The following is a 25,945-nucleotide window of genomic DNA, read 5'->3' as shown; positions in this document are numbered from 1 at the left end:
TGCTGTTCTCCAGCTTTCCAGCACTGAACATTCCCAAATTCCCTTGGCAGTGACAAATGTGACAATCTAACTCTGCAGGCTGGTCTTTGGGCTTTAACAGTCACCCCCCTGGGGTCAGGCAGTACAGGGGAAATTTGAAGGCTGTCTAGGAACTCTGATTCAGAGGCACTACTCTCTGCATGCTCCACTGCTGGTGGCACCCAAGGCAATTTATCAACACAAACCAACAGTTTTCACTGTGATGCCCATGTGCTCAGGAACAAACCTCCTTCTCTCAGTGCTCTTGCAGGAGCCCTGATGTTTGACAACACACAATATGTCTCTCAGGGGTATAACCCAGGAGGACTGAGCCACCACCCTCATCTTTTGGCACCTACTGAGTGAGAGAGCAAGGCAGCAAGAGAGAGAAGCAAGTGGAAAAGCCACTGGAACTAAGACAGCTGAGAAGATGCAAAAGGATGCACTACATCCTAACTTTTATGGCAGAAATGGTTTTCCACACTGGGAGGTGAAGTAAAAAAAACAGCTCTGTGGTCTGTGGCCACAAAGGTGGCACTAAATGGCTCCTGGTCACTGCCAGTCATGCTGCTCCCCCCACCAAAATGAGGGCAAATTGTTCCATACTTTACTCCACTGCATTTCTTGCACAAGCCAAACAGCTACTTAGCATTCCTCTCCCTTTCATCTGGTCTCCTGAAGATGAATTCAGAAGGGGGAGTGTCAGAGCTGATCTCCTGGGATCTTTTGGCTCTCCAACATTTTGCCTTTTCCTAGGGCCAGGAATTTCTGAGCAATTGTTTGTGATGCCTGAAAACCTGAAGGCTGTAGCATTGCCACTGGCTGGAAGGGGAGAGCCAGGCCCAGTGGAAGACCCCAGGAGCTGGTGTGAACTGTTTGAACCACATGCATCATCTGTGGCAAGGCAGAGTGGGTGAGAACCACCAGGCAGTCATTGGCAAGAGGTCTGTACTGGCTTGGAATTTCTGAGGCAAATTGCATGCAAGTACAAGTGTATTAAAAAGGGATTAGTAAGACACAAGGACAAGCTTTGTCCCACTTCAATGTTCTAAGGTACAGGTGAGAGAGATGAGAGGGGAAGTTTGGGGTCTGAAAAGACTGTCAGATGCTCCCGAACTAAGACTGGCCAATTTATCTTTTGCCCTGAATAATTCTCCTGTGATGAAGTTATCCAGTAAAGGTAGCTGTGTTGCAATTCTCAGGAGTCCTGCACTGTCACTGGAACCAGAACTTCCCACATCTTGAAACAGCAAGTGAGTTCTCTTCCAGGAGGCTCAGCCTGACCACAGGTAAGGTGCCTCTTGGCTGGATGCAGCCGTACCCCACAGGAGAAAAGGTAGCACCATGCTTGGTTGATATGAGCTCTGCACAGCCACAATCTGGCTGTTGAGCAGAGACAGTTGTGAGCACATCTGCTCTGTGAGGTGACTGCTGTGCAGCTAGGAGGGGTGGTAGACACAGGCTGTGAAAACAGAGGCTAGACCTCGCTGGCAGGAGTACTCCGGCTCAGCTCCTTGATCCCGTGCAGTATCCTCTTCATGTGACCCACTTTGGTCACACCCAGGTCCTGGGAGAGAAGAGAAAACCTTACCTTAGGAGAAAGGCAGGGGGGCAAACACCAGCTGGTCAAGCAAACTAGTCAGCCAGTTAGAAAGAGAGGAGGAAACCAACCAGAAAGTCTAAAAACCTGATGGTTATAGAGATGGAACCTCAAACCACGTGTCAAAAGCTATCCCAGCATGACAAGGGAACGAGCACAGAGCAGGCAGGGAGCAACTGTGGGCCCTTAGCCAGAAATGCACATTGCTTTGACTGTTAAAGGCCAAAGCAAGAGGACAGATAGAGCACACAACTCTCAAGGACTTAAGCTAGCGACCAAAACATGCAAGAAGAACCAACCAGTCACACTGAATAAATGTGTGAGCACTTGGGTACCATGCACCAAAACAGAGGCTGTAGCTGGATGGCATGCAGAGGAACCAGCTACACAGACTGCAGCAGACCTCAGGACAGGAAGATGTTGAAAAGCACAACTGAAGATCCAAGGGGCATTCAGCAAAGGCCATGCACTACTTCACAACCAAGTATTTTTCTGCAGGTCACTGGAATGATGACACGAGTCTCTTCCACATGCAAAGAACCACCACTGTCAGCTTTTCTCTCTAGAGAAAGCACCTCCTGGTGAGGAGATGAAAAGCTGTGCCACGTGGTTGCTAAGCAGCATTTAAAAAGATTCCCTCCACTTAGCAGCCTCCTCAAAGACCACAAACATTTTTTTTCTTGCAGTAAAGAAGTGTGATGATCTCTTTGTCCAGTCACTACAACTTAAGAACCCAATTTTCCCAATCACAGCATGTTCTGCAAAGATGCTATGGTAAAAAGATGATGGTATGAAAACTTCCATGCCATCATAAAAATCAGAGACTGTCACAAAGACTATCTCCAACCTGTGTGCTGGACAGTGTTCCATCTCCAGGAAGCTGTGGCAGAACTGGACAGCTTCTCCCTCACCTAACTGCTCTTCCTCCCTTGCTGTTCAAAATCAGGTGCTGTGAAATGGTGAGGAAGTCCAACAAGCTCCCCATGAACCCCTTCCTCTTGCCAAGGCACGTAGGGCGACCAGTGGGCACACCACCTCCAAGCACATTCAACACAGAAGGCCATGCAGATGCAGCTGGCTGTTGCTCAGGAGCTGTGGAAAGTACCTTGAGGTCCCTCCGCTCGAGGTGCAGGAGCTCAGAGCCCCGGACGTCGTGCCGGATGAAGATATCCTTATACTCACACAGACTGAGGTGCTCAAGCCACGCCGCCACCTCCTCCGTGCCCCAGAGGTGAACTGTCAGAGATGGAAAAGCAGGAGTGCATTGAGTACCCAGAATCCCAGGAGACAGCCAGAGAGGAGGACACCACCAGCACTCGGTGCCAGAGGAGGGCAAGCAGTACCACAGAGCAAGGGAAGGGGCAAGGAGAGGCAGCACGACCTACAGTCTCCAACAAAGGAGGCAGGGCAGAGAAAGGTAGGAGGTGTTCTCTTAAGCAGAGGCTAGCTACAGGAAAGCCAGGAGGAAGTGTGTGTTTGTTTTGAGGGGATCAGATATGCTTTTTGAAGTTTATCCCCATGTTTAAGAAGAGTAAGGTCATTGATATTCCTCTGCTTAGAAAACAACAGATCCATTAAATACACCATGATGAATTGAGCACAGATCAGTCTGTAATGACATACAAGCACTCGTGCTCAGTAAATGAAATGACAACCTCTCCCCCCAAGTCTGAGGGAGAGAGGAAGAGTTTAGGCTTCCACCTCCTTGCACAGCCTCTAAATAAGAGAATAATATGCTTCCCAAGTTTTGGGAGACAATGAATGAGCACCAGGCTGTCAGACAGAAGGAGACTACCCCCACAACTCCATGGCAGTGACAGGACCCAGGAGCCCACAGAACAGGTAGTACTTCTGAATTTTAGAAGAAAGTCTTCATAAGGAGAGTGTAAATCAAAAATCAGCTAACCCAATTGGAGAGAAAGTGTCTTGAGTAGCAATTTGTTGATTGGCAGCCAGTTTTTATCTACTGACCAGCAGGATTAAAGGTCAGGGTGCACCTGTGGTGATGCCAATTAGGCATAAAACTTGATTAAAGCCTGAGGGTGAATCAAGGAGAAGAACATCATGAACCACATCACAGAGAAGCAGCAGTGGAAAGACTGGAGTTACGCGGGCTTGGGCCCCACAGTCGTTCGATACCCAAAATCCTCAAATTCACTGAGCATCTCCTAAAACATCCCAGAGAACGTCTGGATGTAAGCAGAATTCCTCAGAGGGTACCTCCTGTTTCTGCTCAGGGCTATTTGTGTGGTGCTGGGGGACCATGACGTGGACAGAACGGAGCAAGAAGCCACTTTGCCACATGAGAAAGACAGACTAGACCTCCGGGAAAAGGCAGATGCACATGGAACAGGAGAAGGAGAAAACACAACAGGAAACACAGAACAGGTAGAGGTGTGACCAGGCTCTTGTGAAAAAGAGAGACAGTGAAGGAGCAGACTGGGTACCCGGCAGTCCCATGGCACTATGAGTCTCCTTGTTTTTGTTGTTCTTCTCCTTTTTAAACTTGGTCACCAGCCGGAATTTGCCACTGCGGCTGCGTTTGGAGAAATCCAGCATCTGGTTCTGTAAGAACAACAAGGGAAAACCAGGCAAAGAGTCATAAATCCATTGGAATGGACCAAGAGCAACAAGTACTGTCAAGCTCAGCTCTTGTTAGAGACCTTGACCTTGTCAGAGAGGGGGAAAAAAAAGTTCTAAACTCATTCTGATCAAGACAGGAAAGGAAATGGAGAAAGTTGATCCCATGGCAGGCAAAGGACCTGAGCAGGAAATTATTTTCTGTAGCCCTAGGGAGTCACGTTTCCTTCTTAATGATTTTTTCTCACATCAGTCATATTTTCACAGGAAGTCAACCACTCATGGCTAACTGGTGAAAAAGAGTTAGGGAAATCCAGCCTTGGTCCTCCTCACCTCCTCATCGCAGGGCTCCATGAGCTGCCACAGCCATGGGATGTCTGCCAGTTTCCTCAGCTGGAGGTCCATGTCTGCCAGAGCTGCTTGGAGCTGCTCCTTCTGTGGAGGATCTAGTTGCTGGATCAGCAATGGAAGCCAAGCAGAGTTAGAAGCCATATGGTGGATCACAGAGCCAGGCCCTTGCCATGAAACCCCCAGCTAACAAAGCAGTTCCTCCTTTTCAAAGGCAGTGCCCAGCAGGCACTCTGCCCAGCCCTGACCAAGTGAAGGATTTTCATCTTTCCTGAGCTCCAAACTCCACACGAGCCAGCCTGACTGCTCATCATGCCTGCACAGCAACACCATCCTAAGTCCTGCTTGGCAACACTTAAACTGATTTGTTGCAAAGACAAAGACTGAGACCAACAAAAGGTTGCTTGCCAAGGCAGCAGTAGGAGAGGAGAGATAGAGAGAGGCTGTTTCACTCTTGCTCATGCTTCTTACCAGTGCCATCTTGCCTGCCAGCAGCAGCTCTGTCTCATTATGCAGGGCTTTGACATTATTCACCATCTCCACGACAAGGCTGCAGTTCAGACCCTGCAGGGAAGCAATTCATCCACAAATTAAGCCTGGAAACAGAGAGGTCTGAGCAGTCAAAACGAAGAAGCCTTAGACAAGCAAGGTTTCCTTTGGTCAATCAGCAAGGAAAACCAAGAGCTATGGAGTATGGCAAGTGAGTGAAGTACCTCTGTAGACTTGGATTTAGCGTAGACTTTGTCCATAGACTTGGAGCTGGCGTTGACAGCGTGGGCAAGCTCCTGTTCCATGTCCTGGTAGGACTGGGCTATCTCCCGAATGCTAAGGAGAGAATTGCAGAGTTCATCAGCCTGTGCTCAGAGCAGGAGATCTCCCCTGACTGGCTGTCTCCTCTGAAGACCCATCTGAGTGCCACGAGCAGGGGTGAGGCCAGGCAGAGCTCACAGGCACAACCCCAGGGGCACATTCAGCCCTGCACACAACTGGGGAGCAGTTCAGTGTTAAATTTAGACATTCTAGTATGGCCAGAGTGATGTGAAAGGCAGCTGCACATATGGCAGTTTATTTAACACTCCTCTCATGTGACTCTGGGAATTTTCTCTCAGAGGGCCAGACCAAAGAGCTGAATGCCTGAGTAAAGCATGAGCAGATGCACATACAGGGACTTCTTCCAGAAACCTCTGCTGGGCATCAGTGTTACAAGAACCCAACTCATTATCTGAGCTCCTAGAGAGGCCTTTGTTTCATTTCTGTTAAGAATCATTGATATTTAAAGAGAAAGGGTTATTTCAGAATTAAAGGATTGATGTTTGCTCATGAAAGTAACATTTTTTTTTTGTTCAGAATGATCTAAGGAAGTTTATTTGGCTTCAGTCCTCCTGCAACAAATGATGTGCCATGGACCAGCACTGCAGAAGGTAAGAGTGAAGAGAATAATCAGCAGGGACAGAGAGTGGGACAAGAACTTCAGGCACCACAAGAGGGATGTATCTACCAAAAACTGAGTCCTACCTGTGGATCAGAGCACCTGCAGCTTGACCAAATTGGTTGATCTGGGTGGATTCTTCTTCAGACATGATCTCTGGTTGCAGGGAGAAAGAGGAGGGTCGGGACAACTCACACTTCTGCTTGTCCTCCCAGGACTTCAGGGTGCTCTCAAATGCCTGAAAACACAGCAAGTAAACTGTAAGATACCTTGTAAAGCTCCTATAAAAAACAAAGGCTGTGTCTGTAAAACATGTAGATGTGGTAGAGACACTTTTCATTGCAGGAGCCAGTTGTTCAGCTGCTTATCACTCCCCTAACCAGCTGTCTGGATATAGTGAGAATGAAAACTGACACACAAGGCAGGGAGACTTGACTCCTGACTCCTCAGGACAAGGAGAGATGGATCAATGAGCACAAGGAAAGGGGAGAGAGAAGGTTAGACAAGGGAAGGGAAGATTGAAATAGGAAAAATAATCCAGAGAAGATGAGGATAACAAGAAGGGGTGTGAAGTTTTCATGGAAAAAAGAAAAAAAAAAGGCATTTTGGGAGCCAGAAAAGGAAAGGAGATTGACTGTGATGGGTTGATGGGAAAGGCTTATCACTCCCCTAACCAGCTGTCTGGATATAGTGAGAATGAAAACTGACACACAAGGCAGGGAGACTTGACTCCTGACTCCTCAGGACAAGGAGAGATGGATCAATGAGCACAAGGAAAGCCAAGAGAGAAGGTTAGACAAGGGAAGATTGAAATAGGAAAAATAATCCAGAGAAGATGAGGATAACAAGAAGGGCTGTGAAGCTTTCATGGAAAAAAAGTAAAAAAAAGCCATTTTGGGAGCCAGAAAAGGAAAGATTGACTGTGATGGGTAGGTGGGAAAGGAGAAGAAAATGGTAGTCATGGATCCTGGGCCTGGACAGTCAAATGAGATCAGTACAGACTAGGCAAGGAGCATAGGACTAAAGGATTTTTTTCCATCTTCAGTTTAGGAAACTAAATACCCCAAATCACACTTGAAAAATGCTACCAAAGGAACAGGGTCACATACATGAAGAGAGAGCCCCACTTCCTCTACTGCATAGGCCAGATTTGTCCTGTGAGGGAAGGAGTGTGAAACAATTATCAGGACAGCAGGAAAAATAAGGGAAGGCAACAGTCAAGGCAAAAGCTGAATGTTATTCTGCAAACCTGGAGCCTCTTCCTCAGCAGCAATTCCACAGCTGCTAAATTGGGTTTGCAGGCAGTGGGATGGCACAGTCATAGCCATGGCTTCAGACAGCCCAACACAGCAAACTCACTAGGGACCTGTGTGTCCTCTCTACCTCTTGTGCTTTACTCCACCTCTCCCATCACACCCCCATGTAGGCCACCTCTCCTTCTTTTCCTCCAGCCTTTACAGCAGGAACCCTGCTCCCCCTGGCTCTCTGTGCTCTCTCCTTCAGTCACTCCCCTTCCAAGTCTCAGTGTGACACTGCAGAAGCTCTCTTACACTTCAGGAAAGACTGTGTGCTCTCTGCCTGTCCCCTCCTCCCCACAACATTAGCATCAAGGGGAGACAGGACAAGGGGCAGTGTTTTTAAACTAAAAGAGGGTAGATTCAAGCTAGGTATAACAAACAAATTATGATAAGGGTGGTGAAACACTGGAACAGATTGTCCAGAGGAGTGGGAGATGTCCCATCCCTGCAAATATTCCAAGGCAGTTTGGACAGGGCTCTGGGTAACCTGCTCTAGTTGAAGATGTCCCTGCTCACTGCAGGAGGGTTGGACTAGATGACCTTTAAAGGTCCCTTCCAAAGCAAAAAACCCTCTGATTCTATGATCAATACCCACTGTTCTCTCCTAGCTCAAGGGGTCTTAGGCATTGTCCTATCCTACAGTGACAACTTCCTGCCAGGCAATGTGCCTCAGGCCTCTATCAGGCTGCTGCCCCTTTCTCCTCTCCTCTGTGCTCTGTGCAGCAGGTGAATCCTTTGCAGAGGACTCCTGGTTTGCTCTGGAAGCTGGGTAAAGGGGTGTTTGGAAAGTATTAAAAGCTGCTATCCACTGAACTATTTATACATGGACAGTTACAGAGCTGGGAGGAACCATAAAGCCTGTCTGTGCCACAGCAAGGCCTTTATCCTTTCCTTTGGCTTACCACCATCCAGTACTACAGCAAACCAGCAAGGACACTTCCCTATGTGCTGGTGCTCATCAGATAGAACTGAAAATTAGGAGATAAGACAGACAGGCACTGCTGAACAAGGAATAAGACTCTGCTTTACTTGGCCAATGAGGTGTAAGCCATGTACTGAACAAGAATCAGAAAGTCTTGAGCAGCTGAATCTAGACAAGCCACAGCACTCAGTGAGGGAAAACCAGCACAGAAGCATGTTCAGCAATGCTGTCACAAGGCACCTAGGAAGGGAAGCAAAATAAGCTTGGATGAACCACCTTATTTATGTGATTTCCCAAGGGGTGAACACAAGTTTGTGTTCTTTTCAGAAAGTTTTACTGCTGTGTAGCAAAGTCTCAGTCCCACACGTGCACAGAGCAAGGTGTGTGTGGCCTGGAAACCTGTGTGTGCTGCCCAGTGTGGGCAAGGCTGCTCCTACCCTGTCTCGGGTCAGGGTCTGTGCCCTGTTCTTATGAACAATCCAGATGTAACCCGGGGGCTGGATCCAGGCCTCTCCATCCACCTGCACAGGAACTCCCTCTTCTCCCAGGATTGCTATCTTCACCGTCCGGCACTGCAAGGAGACATTGCAGCAGAGAAGCTCTGAAATGTTGGTTTTCCAAAAGCATGAGACATCCTCTCTCTTCCCAAAGCACCTCCCCAGCTACTACAGGCTCTGCTGCTACTAGAGGCACATGTGCCTGGGTGCCCTTGTGAGCAGAGTCCATCTGCTGTGTCTCTGGACTCATCTGAGACCAGAGTTAGACCATCACTTGAGTTGCTGCTCTAACTCCTCCCACAAAGAAGGCTGGCACACAATTCCATCCCCAAATTGCCCCTCAACATGCTCATTTCCAACCCTGGTGAATGCTCTTTTCATGGACCAGAGAGAGCACAAAGGAGGGCTTTACTGGCTGACACTGGCCAAAACAAAGGTCACCAGCGGGAGATGGGGAGAGCTCCCAAAAGCAAGAGGTACCTGTGCAATCCTGTGGTGCTGTAGGTTGATGACTCTTGACACTGCCATCTGCATGCTACCAAACACTGCCACCACCTCCAAAATCTTGTCATCAAAGGAGGGGGCTGTAAATGTCTAGCCAGAGGCAAGGGAGAGAGAATTCAGTTGACAGACAGCTGGAGAGGTTTCCCTCACCCCCTCTTGGTGCAGAGCTGGGGGCTGGCTTTCAGTTGTGCTAGTTAATCTGTATAAAATTGGCAAGGCTAGAGGCTGGAGATCTGCAGGGAGCTAGAAGGGAGAAAAAGGAGCCTTGATATTCCCCCTGTGCTTCCAATGGCAGCTAAAGTATAATTCCAACACCAAGGCTGTAGGCCACAAGGCAGTAATTATTCTTAAGAGTAGGCCCTTTTTAACCTTAAATAATGCCATGTTTCAGACTGGATCTGACTCCCTTTGTCTCCTAGGGGCTTCACTTCTCGGGCAGTCTGAGGGGAGAATGCCAATCTGAAGCACTTCCTGGAAGTCCAAATGCTCTGGACAGCATCTGTAATTTTTAGGAATCACAACAGACTGCTTGGGGGCAAAGCTGCTGAAGATTGGACTTCAGGATCCTATCCACTTCACAGGGAAAGCACAAGCAGACAGGCCCCTTGTCCCCTTCTTCCAAGCACTGTCCTCAGGGGCAAAAGCAACTTCAAAAGCAACAGTAAGTAAAAACACATCCTGGACTGCCTCAGAGAATACTCACATCATCTTCCTTGGTTCCTCCCCAGAAGTTGGTGCCTCCTGCATAGCTGGGAATGTTGAGCACAGCAATTCCCTGGAGACTGGGCAGAGGGATTGGCCTCCCATCACACTGCACAGAGAAGGCAGCAACATTACCCTCAGCAGAGCAGGAGAGAGCTGCTCCTGCCACAGCACGTCCTCCAAGAACAGAAAAGAGCCTGCACACCTTAGGAAGAAGTTAATTTGGGTTTCTTCCAGTTTGTTCTGGACCTACTGGAGTAGAATAGATCCATTTGTGCCTCATGAACCACCACTCCTCTGGCAAAAGGCAGTTTTGGAGGGGTACTGTTGCTTCTCTTCCTCCAACAGGAATAGGGCACACCTGAGAATTGTTTTATGGGTTTATTCCTCCAGAAAGGAGAAGAAAACTTCTGAAAGACCTATGTAGTCTGCTGTGATAAGGGTCTCCTCCTGCAAGCCATCTTTTATGCTGTACAGGGCCCACAGAAGAACACTTATTTCCCAGTCTGATGCACATTATAGCATAGCTGAATGAAGAGCTTTCCACTCTACAAGCTAAAAAGATGTGTTCACATGGGATACCCACATACAACCATCTTATCTATGCTGAATACTGAGCTGGGAGCAGCTAATACTTTCCAGCAGGATGACAATTCCCTTAAGGGCTGAGAATACAAGTTATCTTCCAGAAGGAGGAGAAGTCACTTGCAGCTAACTCAGGGTTGGATACAGCAGGTACCTTGTACCAGGCAGGCAAGGGAAACACCTCAGTGTCACCAGGTACAATCACCACACCAAAGTCAGAGTGTCTACAGGAGATGCAATGAGGCATCCCAGTTTTAAGAAGGGGTCATGCCAGCTCCTCACCTCCAGCAAGACTTTCTGCTCCAGGTTTTTGTATGTCCTGTGTAGCAGCTCCTTGGTCCCCAGCACTCCGTACCACATCATGTTTTTAGTACGACTTCTGAAGGGGCAAATCAAGAGAAAAAATTAGCACAGGCATTTACTTTTCCCTTATAAGGGGGGAAAAAAAACCCAAAACACCAAGATACTGAAAAGGTACCTCCTACATCTTAAAACACAAAGGTGTTTTGCCTCCAAAGGGGTCAAGCACTCAAAATGGTCATTGCTAGTGCTAGGAAACTAAGCACAATGATGAATGTCAGGTAGGAATTGAGGGTGGCTGGCAAACCACCAGATTCCTCTGGCACAGAACTTGTCTCTCTCAAACACCAGGACATGTTTTGCCACCTTAACTCAAGTACAGCAAATGTACCAATCCCAGGCTACACAATATATCCTGTAGTTGTCCAGATATTCAAAAGGCCAAAATCTGTGGTTTGTGTTAAATTAGGATCAAGGCCAAAATCAGCTTCTGTGACATTTCAGTAACATATCTCCTCCATCATGATTTCAGGCTTTGAAGGAGGATTATGCAGGCAAGATTGACAAGACATTTCTTCAGCACACTTACACACCATCAGCTTCAGAACTGCAGAGACAGTTAAAGTGGTTTCAGTCACTTCTGGCAGCACCCAAAGCCAACCCACCTGCATTTCTCTGGGTGTTCATCACGTTTGTTGTTGAAGTCCAAAGAGATCTTTGCATCCAGTCCAATTCCAAAGTAATTATTCATGACACACTTCTCTGTGTAACATTCACTGCAGAGCAAAGGGACAAGACTCCCATTTGTAAGCCTATGTACCACTGGCTACACATCTCACATGCTCCCCCTGGCCACCTTGTAATTCTCTTGTATAAAAAGGTGAAGAACAAGAAGGCATTTGCATGCCAGTGTGCTCTGATAAGCACTGCTGGGAACTGCTTAAAACCCATGAGGAATAAAAGTAGCTACTGGAAAGCAGAAATCCCTGGCTGGTAGCCTGTCTGTAACACTTCACAGCCACAAGAGTTGCAGAGGAATTTTCCCCTTGCCACAGAAACACACTCAGCAGCCTAGGCTTCATTTAGAAAGAGCTATGATGCTGCTCACTGCTGTTGTGAAAAGGCCTCACAAAACATTAGCAATGCTAATTGCTTAGATATATACATGTGTATGTAAGCTGCTACCTACAGAGAGCAAGACAAATGAGCTTGAAAGTGTCAGCTACTCCTCTCAGGGGCACTGAACCCCGTGAAAAAAGCTTAGAAGACTGTGTCATGGGATTTTTACCATTAAACAGCTTAGCAGAGATGGCCTGACAAAGTCTTCACATATTTCCCAACTGCCTCCCCTGTTGTGGCTTGCCCATGACCTTTCCTGGGCCTTCATGCTCTAAGTGTAGTGATTCCCTCACAGGTTACTGTTGACTAACTGGAAACAGGACTCTAAGGAGAAGATCTAGATTTCATTCTCAGCTAAAACCCCAAAATCTTCCACCATGAGTCAGATGTGTCACTGCCTGTATTAGCTACATGAGCTGATCCTCACTGGCACCCAGCAGATGAATACATTTACATAACTCTGGGCTGCTCCAGTCCATTATTTAGCTCTACAAACTAATCTTCTTCTCTGCTGAGGTCTGCTTGGGAACGCTCCCTCCCTCCCTCCCACCTCCTGGGCATACTCACAGATTTTCAGGCTCAGAGTTAAAGGGATCAGCATGGATCAACAATCTGCTGATGACAGAGCTCCCAGGCAAAGAACCAGACATGCCAGCACGGATATCTGCAGGAAAATTAACCATGGAGAAGAGTGATTAATAATAAGCAGAAAACAGCTAACTTCAATCTCAGAGACAAGACTACAGGGGAGACTTCATTAACTCTTGTCATTGACTGTGGAAAACAAATAGCAAGAGTGCTTTCTTCCACTCCAAGGCTTTGCTCTGTTGAGAAGATGATTTTCTGGGGCTGCCTGCAGGGTTTTAGATTGACAGGGCATCACCTAAGGCCAGCAGCACAGCTGTACAGACACATGGAACTGGGAGATAGGAGTGTATTCTCTGCAGCAGCACTTTTGTTCCAGAGTGAGATGAGCAGCAGCCTTGCTTCAGTGAGGAGGGAGAAGTAGGACTGAAGTTATTCTCCAATTTGCTCAAGAGTTACCACCTCCTGCCTCTTAAATTATCAGCTGGTGAATCACAAACAGTAGCTTTGTCAGAGAGAAAGGAAATTACCTGCTTCCAGAAGAAGCAGTTTGAACAAGTAATCTGGGGGAAGAGGTAGAAGGAGAGCAGCACAGTGATGGGGAAAAGCTGCTACACAAGGCATTGGAGGTGTTGGGTCTGTGCACCCCCAATGACTTCAGCCTTCACACAGAGGTACTGCTGCTCCCAGACTATGGCTGCCACTCTCCAGAGACCTCTCTCAGCAGCATTGTATCAGCCTTCTCAAGGTTACTTTGAGCTCAATATCTCCTTGTAATTGGCATCTAACTTCTACCACTGCAGAGTGTTAATAAAAATCAGTGTCTAGGTCTCAGCTACAAACTGGAAACTCTTACAGCTCCCTCCAAGTCTCCACTTTGCAGCCCTAGTGAAAGTTCTGCACAGAGGGATTCCTCTCCAAGCAGAGCCTGCACAAAAGGACGTCAGGCAGGACAGTTTCATGCTTTCATGTGGAGCCTGCAGCCTGCCCTGCTGTTACCCATACCCCAGCTGGCTGCTGCAAGGGGAAGTGGTGGGTGTTCCACTTACTTGGGTAGAGGATTTTTGTGTTCAGCATTGGCAAGTTGTCCCTGTTTCCTGTCTGGGGAGGAAGAGAGGCAGAGCTGCCCAGCGACAAACTTCCTTTGTTTATCAGCCTTTCACAAGGAGACTTGGATGCTGTAAAACACAACACAAACGTGGCTGCTGACAAACAACACTGTGATTCAGAGCAGCACACAGCAGCAAGACTGGGTTAGGAATCACTCAACAGCAAAACACTCTAGCCAGCATAAAACAGAGTTGACAGAACCAGCCATTAAGAGGTAGAGATATGGCATATGTGTAGCCAGAAAACCTCACAGATTGGAGGTACCAAAATGCCACATCCAAGTATTAGAAATGGTGATAAGAAAAAGCTGATGTCAGCTTATTGTGTTGCCAGCACAACAGATAAGGTATTTGGCTCCCAATCAGTACTTAGGTAAGTGCCAAATATATCTGCAACAAACCTCTAACAAATTACTCACACAATTCCATTCTCTGTGAGCTGTACAGAATGGCAGGGGCTTATAAGGAAATGTCATCAGGTAGGTGATGTGAAAAATGCTCAAGGTTGTCTTTCTCCAAGCACTGAAAGCCAAGAGAACCCAGGGCACTGGCTAAGGTGCAAGAAAATGTCTGGATCCTGGGCTCCATATGCTGAGATTCTGGATCAGCCATCAGAGATATAATGGAAAGCAGGGTGTGGGATGCACAGGCTAGAGCATGGAAACATGCAAGGCTTGGCACCTGAAGAGCAATCACTCAGAAATCAGAGAAACCCAAGAATTGGACAGTAATTCCTGTGAGCCCCCCCCTGTTTTTCCCAGCTAACAGAAGGGTGGCTCAGAGGCAGCCCCGGGCGGTACCTTTCCGCTGGCTCCTTCCTTTGCACACTCCATAGCTGCTGCTCTGGGAGGACTGCAGGGAGATTTTGTCCTCGTTCCTCAGCTCCTTGCCTTCTTCAGAGGCTGAGAGACTAAGGAGGAAGCCCTCCTGCTCCTGGGTCTGGGCGTTCTGCTCATCTACAGCTGTAAGGAGAGACAAAGGGGTGAGTGCCTCACAGCTCTTCTAGCAAGGAACATCTCCCACTGATGGGAGTAACAACAGGATTGGACTCTAAAGGCCCTGACTCCTTACAGGAAAAAACAGGAATAACTATAAGCTTTCCTGTAGCATTTATCTCAACTAAGCTCTGCTCTGGAGAGCTTTTGGAACTGGGCTGGCTTGCCCTTCAGTTTTCTTTGCTAAGCTCTTCAGCAGCAAGGCTCTAAATAGAAGCAGGTAGTCAGGCTTCCTAAGATGCAAACTGTGCTACAGGTGATGGGCCTCCATTTATTTGCATCTAGATGTTGCCAGAAATTCTAAACAGATGGAGATGAAATGGTAAATTTAATGAATATTCTGTTTGCTTAACCTGTTCTGGGGCACTAGGATAAGCCACTCAAAAAGGGCACTGAGACACGTAACATCAGGAGGAAGAAAACAGTTGGTAAAAATCAACACAAAGAATCAGGTTACATACTTTGGGAGAAGAAAAACAACGTGGAGAAGTTGAACAAACACATCTGAAATGTACCTAGTGTTTGCTGAAGGGCTGGTAAGAATTAAATGCTAGCATGCTGCCTACAGAAGTCCTGACTTCCTTTGCATGTGATCAACAGGCCTTCCCCCCCAGCAGCCCCTCCTCATGGGGCTAGAACAGCTCTGGGAACAGCCCTGAGCTGCTCCACCAGCTCACCACCTCCACAGGGGGACCAGCCCCACTTCTTTCAGTCTCATCCCCTCCCTTCTGCTGACTCTGGAGCTCATCAGAACTATCTAGGAGGCAATCCAACCCACTAGCCCAGCAGAAATATAAACTCTTCTTGTTGGATTAAGCAAATTGGCTGGCTCCAAAAGGATTCCAACAAACAGCAAATTGGCATAAGCCAAGCAGCAGGAAAATGGGGCAGCAGTGAGGTCAAGACCTCTGCTTCACCATCAGCAGGATGTTTGCTCCATTTCCATCATCTTTTGTAGCTTCACCTTCAGGACAGGCTGCATAGAGCAGTGCAGTGCTGGAAATCCAAGCCCTGTTGCAATGGTTGGTAACTCACTACCTAGCTGCTCCCAGTGCACATTTAGGTGTGCATGGCTCTCACATCTGCAGCTTCAAGGCTTTCATCTCCAGCAACAAGCTGCTAAGTACTTCCTTTGGTCTAAGTTAAACCACTGAGTTTATGATGAACATCTGGGAGACTGATGCCTCTTGAAGGAAATGAAACTTGGGAGCTCTGGGTGTGAGTGGCTCCAGAGAAGTAAGGGTCAATAGGGGGAGAAGAAGGTCACCTGCTTAGGAAGTTAGCATCAAAACAGAATTGCTTTGCCTCAAGGTGCAGTACTAGACCATTTTCCCAGTGACAAAGCTAGTTTAAGAAGTTCCTGCCCTCTCTTGCAGTTGTACCACTCCACTGTTTTGCTGGGCTCCACTATAAAGAGATTTCTGAGACAATCCAAGTTAAAATACTTAAAATACTTTCTTCCCAAGTATTCTCTGATCTGTTTTACAGCAAAGGCCACACAAATAGCTGCGCTGACACAACTGTGGTATGGGTGGGGACAGACAGGAAATGCAAATGAACAGAGTGTGGGAGGGCAGCAGCTTCCTAAAACTTCAGGCTCACTTAGCAAGCAGTGTTTCCAACAGGTGGGCTTGGCAGAGATGACACTCAAACTAAACAAACCAAGCTTCCTGAATAGCTTCTCTAGCTGAGGAAAGCTGTTTGTACTAAAGAACCCCACTGCCCTCTGGAACCAATGAGTTCTACTTCTCCAGAGCCTGTTCCAAGCCCCAGGCAGGCCTCCTGAGGGGTTACCTTTTTCTGCATGCTCTATTATCTGACGAATGGCTTTTTTCAAGCTGTTGGCTCTCAACATGAGCTGCTCTCGGGGCCGAAATATCTGGGGCCGTGAGGTGCAGGAGGAGCCCACCGAGCGCTCGCTGGAGGAGTCACAGGCACTGCCTGAGCCATCCCCATCCTCAGCTTCCTCTGCGATGGTGGGAGGAGGGTTTGGCAGAGATGAAGATGCTTGAGACTCCTCATTCAGTGTCTTCAGCAGGGAGTCCAGCTTCTCCTTCAGCACAGAGCACTACAAGGCAAGGAAGAGCACCTGAGCGGGACGAACAGCAGACTGGGTAGCTCATTCTTTTAGTGCTTGCTGAAAAAAACATTCTTTTAGTGCTTGCTCCTCTAAAACCAGAGCAGTTTTCCACTTCAGAAATAGAAAGTCAAACAATTTTTCCAATTTTACCTTCCTGGCCATGACCTCTGATTCTTCTGAGCTTTCTGTTGCCTTCTCATAGGCTTTTCCTACTCGAGCCACAAAATCCTTCACTGTCTCACAAAGCACCCTAGACAAAGAAGGCAGTGAAAACAAAGTCATGCAAGGATTGCCTCAGGATTTTCACAGTGCAGCTTTCATTTAGAGCAGTTGCTCTCTAAGTACTCACTTGGCTGAGGAGATGACCACTGAGTGTTGGTCAGAAGTCAAAATTTTGGACAAATGAGCAGCCACGGAGTCTTCATAGAAGAGAATCTTCTGCACCTGGTGACAGAAACAAGGCACTGGGGTGTTGCTTCCCAACATTACAACATATGCTGTGTATCCCTGGCTCCCCAGAGAGTACCTGTCATTCTATAAGTTCTTTCTGCCCTGGAAAAGTTCTGTGGTGCAGGGCTGTTATTCACTGAAGACCTGAATCTGATGAAGAAGTTAATTCTGAACCTAGGAATCAGCAGCAGCACAGTTCTTAGAGTCTCTGATCAACTGTGGATCTAATGTTTTATGACTGCTATGCAGCTTGACACAATTTCAACAACTTGACATCACAACAGCTAATGAAAGTCACTCATTTCCTCTCTGTCCTGCCCAAAGCATCTTCTCATCCCTCACTATCATCGTTGACTCTGGTAACCCAATCTCCATCCTCTCTGTAATATTTCATTGACTTAAAGCCCCCAGATCTTTGTAGCTCCTGCTACACCCAAGTCATGGCTGAGGCCTGCTGCACTTGAGCTGAACCACTGCTCCTGTCTTGTCCATTTTGAGGCTCTTGCTCCCAGTCCCCTGCCCTCTGCCCCTTCTGAGGTACCTCAGAATCCTCACTGAAATCTTCAGTGACTGTGGACGTGGAGGCCTGGCGAGGCAGTTTGGTTTCATACACCATGATGCTCCACCTGTTGAAAAGGAGGCATCACACTTATTAACAAAGCAAACAATTTCCTCCTTCATCCAAAGGATGTAACAGATTAGAACCTCAAAGCAGAACAAACTGCACTTGGGCAGGGGCATGACTGATTTAAGGAAGCCACAGAGTTGCAATGGAACTGCAGAGAGGCTGAACTGGGGGAAGAGAGAAGGATGACACTGCAAACAACTATCCTACAGCACAAGGAACCTCATTGTGCTTCTTCCCTCTCTCACAGAAATTCTGTGGGCATTACCTGATTCAAAATAACAGAGGCCAAGATACAACTCTAAAGACAAGCAGTATTTTTAAATGTACAAAGAGATATAGGCAGTATCAGTACTAGGGGTAAAGATGTCCATTTCTGCATCCAGCTTTCATTCCTAAGCCAAACCCAAGATAAACTGGTTCAAATTTACCAAGAAAAAAAATAGCTTAAAAAAATAAATGATGACTGTAAGGCTGACAAAGTCAATGGACAAGAACTCTGCAATACAAGAGAGGACATTGGACACCAGAGTGTTTCACTCATTGCTGTTCTGCAGCAGTGACACAGACAGACAGACAACCTTTTGTTGCTCAAGGGTGGCAGAGAACTACCAAAGAAAAGATGTTACCAGGCATCAGTAAGAAGTTCAGTGGCTGGGCAGAATCAAGAACTGCCCAGTTCTCCTGGAAGGATGTTTTCACACAACTCCTGGGCAGAGAAGGATGTCAATGATGGTTACTCACCTGTCCAGCATTTTGGTACTGGCCCTCTCCAGCTTCTCCAGGATCTGTGGGAGCTGGGTATCATCATCACAAGCAGATCCCCAGCCTAAGACACGGGCGAGGTCATTCCCTGTCCCCAAAGGCAGCACTCCCAGCTGGCACTGCATTAGAGAGAAGGAAACCAAAACTGATACTCAGATGGGAAAATGCAAGCCACAAACAGCCCCAGGGAGCATGACTGATTCCTTACACAGAGCAGTCACTGAGAAACAGCTAGTCCCAGGGTGAAGAGAAAGTAACTAGATGGAGAAAACAGCCAGAAGACCAAATTTCCTCTACTTGTAAGCTGCTAATTGAGAAAGGAGCATATTACAGCCACCATCTGGAGGAGCACCTTGCTCAAAGTAACCCATGCTACAGATGTACTTATTTAGCCATGAGGTGGTGCCATTGCTTCTTCTGTGAACTTGGCATAGACACTTCCAAGACAAAATGGAAACTAATTCAACACTGTATGGTACCTCTACTCCAGCCAAGTTTCTGTCTACCCCCAGACTCAGCAATTACACCCCACAAATTAAAGGGAAGGCACGAGGAGCATAACCCCTGAGGAACTCCCACTTTCCTAACTGCAGTGCCTTCTGACAAGAAGTCCCTGCTGCAATGGAGCAAGAGGAACTCAGAACTACACCAAAAGCTGGATTTTCTAAGAAGTTGTGGAGCAGCACTGGTGATAGGAATGATGAGTTAGTCCAGTACTGCCTCCTGCAGAAAGCTAACGCAGGAGCACCGCTGGGGCAAGCTTTCAGTGCCTTCCATTCCAGGCAACACTACATCTCTACAACCAAAGAAAACCCTCTCCTCATGCTGTTTTTAATTCTTCCTGCTTTCAGGCAGTCGAGCTGTCTGGGCAGGTACCTGCTTGTGCAGATTGAGGCTGTCAATCTCAGAGAGAACCCAGCCGACACTCCCGTCCCCGCCGCAAACCAGGATCCGGAAAGTGTCAAACTTCTGGAACAGGCGTAGGCTGCAGAGAGGGGAAAGCAAAGAGCAAGAACATGCTTCAGCTAGGCTCTGGTTTCACAAGGAATACAGGCTCATGTCAGAGTACAGATTAATTAAAATGATTATAACCAAGGAATTATAAATACAGCCAAGCAATTTACAGTGGCTGCTCCCGACAGAAATACGTCCCAGCCATGCTCTTATCTTAAAGCAGGGCACTTTTGTCTGAACAGGGGAGGAAACAAGCATGTGATAGCTGACTGTCCACTGAATTAATGCCTTTCTGCAGCTCTGCTGGGTTCAGCCTAACACTGGTTATTTATCACTCTTCAGAGTGCTCTGATGTCACTGCCTTGGCACTCCAGGTCACACCAATTAAAGCCAAGTTTGAAAAGTGGGAACTCGACGCAGTCATTCCGTGAGCAGACATCTCTAGGAGGATGTAAAGCCTCACAAGCCTCAGTCCTGCTTGGGGGAACACATCACAAATCAATCCTCTGGTGCTTTGTTTGTCCTGCAGGCAGGCAAACAACTCGCCAGCAGGACAAGCGTGAATTTCTCTCTTCACCCTTTCCAGAACATTAAAAACCTCTCCCTTAAGCTGTTAGAAACTGTGCTTCCTACTGAACATCTTCCAGAACTAATGCTTGGTTTTATTTTGGGTTTGTAAATATTTATTTTTTTTTTATTATTACCTAAATAGGATTTGCTGTAGTACATTAATATCAGTATTTCTTCAAGCATTCTTGACACATAAAAACGGGCTATGAGAAATGACATCTTACACTTCAGTTTGACTGGCACCAGCTGAGAATACTTAAAATTATCAAGAAGCAGCTTTTCCCCTGGAGCATCATTTCCTTTTTAAGAAAGCACACAAGGCCAGATGTTTTAGAAGTGTGCAACCACAGCTTGAGAAAATAATTCATTCCCTCCCTTCCCTTCTCTCCTTCGTGATAAAGCTGCTTGCATACGATGCAGCAGAGAAACATTTGCAAGGGGGCAAACTAGAGACCAAATGTATTTATATAGTTAAATGAAGTTGCAGAAATACAACAAAGTTATTTATTCCATGGTGCTCAAATTTTCTATCCATTGTTTTTCCAGTGTAATTGGGTAAATAAGCCTGAAATGTCATCTGGATCCCAGGACAGAACCAATTTTATCAAGAGCACTCACAAGATGTGTTTTCCCAGTATCACTATAAAATCTTTAGGGGATGGAAGTTTCACACACTCCCCAGGTCAGTTGTTTCTGGATAAATCTCATTGTGACAGCATTCATTTGCTGATTTCATTTCACCCAATTTAACTGAAGCTAACTCTTGTTGACACTACATCAGGATGCCTGTTACAAATCTGTTTGCTGACAAGTCTTCTTCTGGATTCAAGCTTTCCATGCTTGGTCTTCTTCCAGGGGAGTGTTTCTGGAATTCCCCCAAAATCCCTCAAGCTGTCCTGCTGTTAATGATGAACGGAAATAATAACCTTTTTCAACAACATTTTTGGGTTTAGCTCATCAGTATCACTAAACATAGAGAGAGGAAAACCCCTCCAAACTTCCTACGTGTTTAGGCTTCTCTGAGGAACAGGTTCCTTGTTATATTTGAGGATGAGCTTGTAACCAAATAATTATCACTCACACTTTGCAGGTATTGACAAGGAATGTGTGCTGCCATGGAGGATCTGCTTACCCAAGGTGAGGTCCTCCATTCATGAGGTCAAAGACCTGGGCTGGATTCAGTAGCTGCTTGAATCTTCGTAGGAATTTTACACCTTGGTTGTCTCCACTTTTTGAGTTGACAAAGACCAACAAAGGGCTCGTGCAAGATGGGGGACAAGTAGCTTTCCAGAAACCTGTTGGAGGAAGGGGAAGGGAGAAGGAGGAAAAGCCAAGAGATGTGAAGCTGCCCATGGAGATGGGGTGAGAAAAAAAAGCAGCACCCCACACCCCAGGGCATTATGAAGCAGCTAATACTTTCCTTGTGCTTGTGGCACTCACGGGGTAAATGCCAAACATGCACAGCCCCAAATCCTGCACAAACCACACTCCATCCTGCCAAATGTCACACTTATCTCCTAGCAGCGTGCCAAAATTTTCAGCTTCCTCAACCTTTCCAAACTGCTTCTACAATAGCTGTTCTCAATAAATTTTAACAGCTGCAGCTCAGGAAATACTGACGTTACAGGGTAATAAACTGAACACAAAGGCACAGCAAACAGTTCACCCCCTTACTTCAGCAATGTCTTCCAGTTTGGAATTCCAGCAACACCAAAAGCAGAATTTTCAGTTGATTTTCTGAGTCTGGCCTTAATACTGTTAGCTGAAGGGATTGTGACTGAGAGGAAGAGAAAGGAGGCACCACTTGCTAGCAGTACTTACCATCTGAATCAATGCTGTTAAGAGCAGTAGGAGGAATGACAGATACTTTGCACAGCCCAAGAGGGCACTTGTTTGGCAACAACTCCTTACATGCTGTGTGTACCTGAAAACACCAAAACAAAAAGTCAGTTCAGAGCCTTTTGGGTACAGTGGTATAACCCATAAAGGCACCCAACAAGAGGCTGTAAAGGAAGAGTAAGAAAGGAAGAGGGGGGTGAATCCAAGGAAACATCAGTCGATTAAGTTATTTTAAGAATGATCTAATCAGTCTTCTAACTCTCCTCTTTCCATTTGTATGTGCTTTTTCTGCCATTTGAATGTATGAGACCAGCACTTTGAGTCCTGAGAGTATCAGATAACAGATTCTGTGGCTTTAAGAACCTTCAGGCACACTGCTTTCAAAATTTTAGCCTCAATTCAGAGATCAAAAGCAGCAGCAAAAGAAAAAGCTGGGAAATCAAGACAAGAAGAAAGCAAAAAACAAAGCATGAAGACATCAGGACCTATTAGGTAAGGGAAGAAGGGATTAATAAAACCACCCCAAAAAAAAGAAGGAAATACAAAGTAGAGCAGGACACTTCAGTTTCAGGCACACTGCTTTCAAAATTTTAGCCTCAATTCAGAGATCAAAAGCAGCAGCAAAAGAAAAAGCTGGGAAATCAAGACAACAAGAAAGCAAAAAATAAAGCACGAAGACATCAGGACCTATTAGGTAAGAGAAGAAGGGATTAATAAAACCATCCCCAAAAAAAAAGGAAATACAAATTAGAGCAGGGCACTTCAGTCATTTTTGGTACACAAGGACTGCAAGACAGAAGGTTTGCTTGGGGAGCCCCCACTCCCCACATTATAAACACATATTTTGTGATACTTGCCTTATTAATACTAAAGACAAGATCTGCATCACTGCAGTGATTAAACAAGAGAAACCCACTGAAGGGAAACTGCTATGATTAAAATAGCTTAGTATTATTTACTGTCCTTTTTTCTTGTACCTTTTCAACTTGTAGAATGACAAATAATGACACCTTAAAATCCAACATCTCCCGTGCCTGAGGCATTGATTCGCATCTGGTGTAATTAGAATCTTCTATGAAAGCTCACTATCAAAACAAAATGAGCTTGCAGAGGAGCCAGATACATATTTCAGGTCCTTTATGTGTGACAGTGATAGTTTTCAGCACAAATTTAAATTACTATCTCTTGCAGAAAGAACACTAAAGCCCTTCATGGCAAATACTGACAGCAGGGTTACAGATTTTGTTTTAAGCAAACTGCAGTAAAAAAAAAAACACACCAAAGAGCTGATCAAAGATTCTTCTTTTACTGCAATGATGAGGTTTATTCCACTCACCATGGCTTTGCACCAAAGGCAGCGCCAGTCTTGCAGACGTAGGACACTGCCACAGGTCTTATCACACACAGTGCACTTGGCACTCACAGGCAGGTTTCCTTCCAGCCACTGATGGGGCATTGAGATCTGTAAATGCAAAGGAGAAACAACAGGGAGTTTTCCAGAGTGCAACTCAGGAACGTGGCACTGAGACATGCAGAGGGGTAAGTTTCTATCTGCCCTGGTTTTGGACTTTTCTCACAGGATCTCATGCTCTGCCTTTCCTGCATCTCTACCACATAAAGGCAGAATCTGCTATTTGCAGAGTGAAGAAAGCTGTAGAGCACGTGCCATGTGCTTCCACATCAGGATAAGGCTAGAAGAGTGAAGACCAACACCTACCCCATCTTCATCCTCAATGATATCCTTCCCAATAGAGGCCAGAGTGGTCCACTTGCAATTGTTGGTTGCCCGCACAGCGCAGCGCTTGTGGGCTTTAAACTTACACACTGGAGAGGAAGAAAAGAACAGGTTAATCCTGCCTCAGAACGTGGCAGTCTGTGCAAGAGATCTCCCAAGTGGCCATATCTGGCTCCAGAAGAAAGCATGGGCACACACTGCCAAAACTATCAGCTCTATGTGTACTAAGACCAGCTAGCTATTAATTCTTGCCTTGTCACTTCTGCCAGCTGCCTGTACAAAGCTTGGTTATCACCTTGTTCAACCTGACATGCTTTACACAGTCCCACACTCCTGCTTCCTTTCACAGAGTGTGACTGTAACCTCATTCACACCAGAAGCATGAGCTGTGTGCAGCCAGACATGTCTGCCATGCCAAAGCTGGAAAAGAATCACCTCCTGGCACTCCAACCCATCAAGAGGATGTTCTTACGACTATGATTATTCTTATGAGCAGGAGTATTCTTAGGAGTATTCCATCTGCTACCTCAGAAGTACCCACCTGTTCACTTCATGATTTTAAGAAGGGATATATGGGTATATGAGAAAAGAATGAATCAGCTCTATTACTGTCAGATCCAACAGTAAAAGCAGGATGAAAACATCATCACACCTCTCAGCCTTTCACAAAACGCCAAGATCCTGATCTTGACTTCTGCTGGAAAATTCTCTGCGAAGCCAAAGGGATTCAGCAGCAAAGGGTTTCAGCACCAGGTGCAGAGAAGACCCCCAGCCTCACACACAACCTGCAGTCTCTCCAGTTTATTACACAGCCTTTTTCTACAGCTTTTCACAGCCTGTTAACAACATTCCCCTGAAATGACCTGTGGAACAGGGCGACGAGTACAAAGCTGGTGGTCCGAGGAGAGGAGAGGAGAAGAGAGGAGAAGAGAGGAGAAGAGAGGAGAAGAGAGGAGAAGAGAGGAGAAGAGAGGAGAAGAGAGGAGAAGAGAGGAGAAGAGAGGAGAAGAGAGGAGAAGAGAGGAGAAGAGAGGAGAAGAGAGGAGAAGAGAGGAGAAGAGAGGAGAAGAGAGGAGAAGAGAGGAGAAGAGAGGAGAAGAGAGGAGAAGAGAGGAGAAGAGAGGAGAAGAGAGGAGAAGAGAGGAGAAGAGAGGAGAAGAGAGGAGAAGAGAGGAGAAGAGAGGAGAAGAGAGGAGAAGAGAGGAGAAGAGAGGAGAAGAGAGGAGAAGAGAGGAGAAGAGAGGAGAAGAGAGGAGAGGGGAAGGGGGGGGGGGCGAGGAGAGGAGAGGAGAGGAGAGGACTCTCACCTTCACAGGAGAGCCCGTGTGAGGTGACTCCCGAGAGCGCCTCCCGGCAGACGTTGCAGTAGGTGGGCCGAGCGTGGGAGCAGGCGTACCAGTTGTGCATCCCTGAGAAATGGTCCATGCTGTACTGGGTAGACTAAGCAAAAAGAAACATCTTTCAGCAAAGGCTGAAGTGGAGAAACAAGATTTTTCTTCCTGCAAACGAAGGCGTGCACCCAGCAGTCAGGAAAGGCAGAACCAGAAGGTTTGGCCACGTGCAGTTTGTACAGCTGCCTTTGAGCTGCCTGGAAGAAAGGGACCTGGGGGTGCTGCTGAACAGCCAGCTGAGTATGAGCCAGCACTGTGCCCAGATGGCCAAAAAGGCCACCAGCATCCTGGCCTGGATCAAAAACAGTCTGTTCAGTGGGAGTAAGGAAGTGATTGTGCCCCTGGACTCAGCACTGGTGGGGTTACAGCTTGAGGACTGAGCTTAGTTTTGGGCACCACAGTGTAAGAAGGACATTGAGGGAGTGGGTCTAGAGAAGGGCAACAAAGCTGGTGAGAGGTCTGGGGAACAAGGCTTGTGAGGAGCAGCTGAGGGAGCTGGGATTGTTTAGTCTAGAGAAGAGGAGGCTGAGGGGAGACCTTACTGTGCTCTACAACAACCTAAAAGGAGGATGTAGTGAGGTGGGTGCCAGTGTCTTCTCCCAGGTAACAAAAAAAGGAGGATGTAGTGAGGTGGGTGCCGGTGTCTTCTCCCAAGTAACAAACAATAAGATGAGAGAAAATGGGCTGAAGTTAAGCCAGGGAAGGTTTAGAGTGGATACTAGGAAGAACTTCTTTAACTGAAGGAGTGGTGAGGCACTGACAGGCTGCCCAGGGAGGTGGTAGAGTCACCATCCTTGGAGGGGTTCAAAAACTGTGTAGGCATGGTTCTTCAGGACATGGTTTGGCAGTCATGGTGTTGGGTTGGTTTGACTTGATGATCTTAAGAGGTCTTTTACAACCTTAATGATTCTATAATTCTGTGATATAACACTGGCTGTAACACAA

The 25,945-nt window shown here is 46.8% G+C and overlaps 1 protein-coding gene across 1 annotated transcript; it reads right to left on the bottom strand.

The window, feature by feature from the left end:
* Window positions 1–1,049: 1,049 nt before the first annotated feature.
* DGKD (diacylglycerol kinase, delta 130kDa) lies at window positions 1,050–25,049 on the bottom strand (the record flags this gene model as incomplete). The annotated part of the gene is made up of 26 exons (XM_008947528.1): window positions 1,050–1,585; window positions 2,724–2,854; window positions 4,066–4,183; window positions 4,532–4,651; window positions 5,018–5,110; window positions 5,260–5,371; window positions 6,062–6,213; window positions 8,633–8,767; window positions 9,173–9,286; window positions 9,900–10,007; window positions 10,766–10,862; window positions 11,449–11,559; window positions 12,470–12,566; window positions 13,537–13,665; window positions 14,397–14,558; window positions 16,386–16,659; window positions 16,822–16,921; window positions 17,021–17,115; window positions 17,663–17,747; window positions 18,491–18,630; window positions 19,388–19,496; window positions 21,168–21,330; window positions 21,857–21,959; window positions 23,211–23,336; window positions 23,592–23,698; window positions 24,917–25,049. Coding segments are annotated over 26 exons (3,204 nt in total), but the record flags the coding sequence as incomplete, so codon positions are not given.
* Between the last annotated feature and the right edge of the window lie 896 nt (window positions 25,050–25,945).

The sequence above is a fragment of the Merops nubicus genome, unplaced genomic scaffold (assembly GCF_000691845.1).
Source record: "Merops nubicus isolate BGI_N331 unplaced genomic scaffold, ASM69184v1 scaffold349, whole genome shotgun sequence".
In the NCBI taxonomy this organism is placed as follows: domain Eukaryota; kingdom Metazoa; phylum Chordata; class Aves; order Coraciiformes; family Meropidae; genus Merops; species Merops nubicus.
The sequence above is the reverse complement of the archived record's forward strand: the minus strand, read 5'-3'. Positions and strand labels throughout refer to the sequence as shown.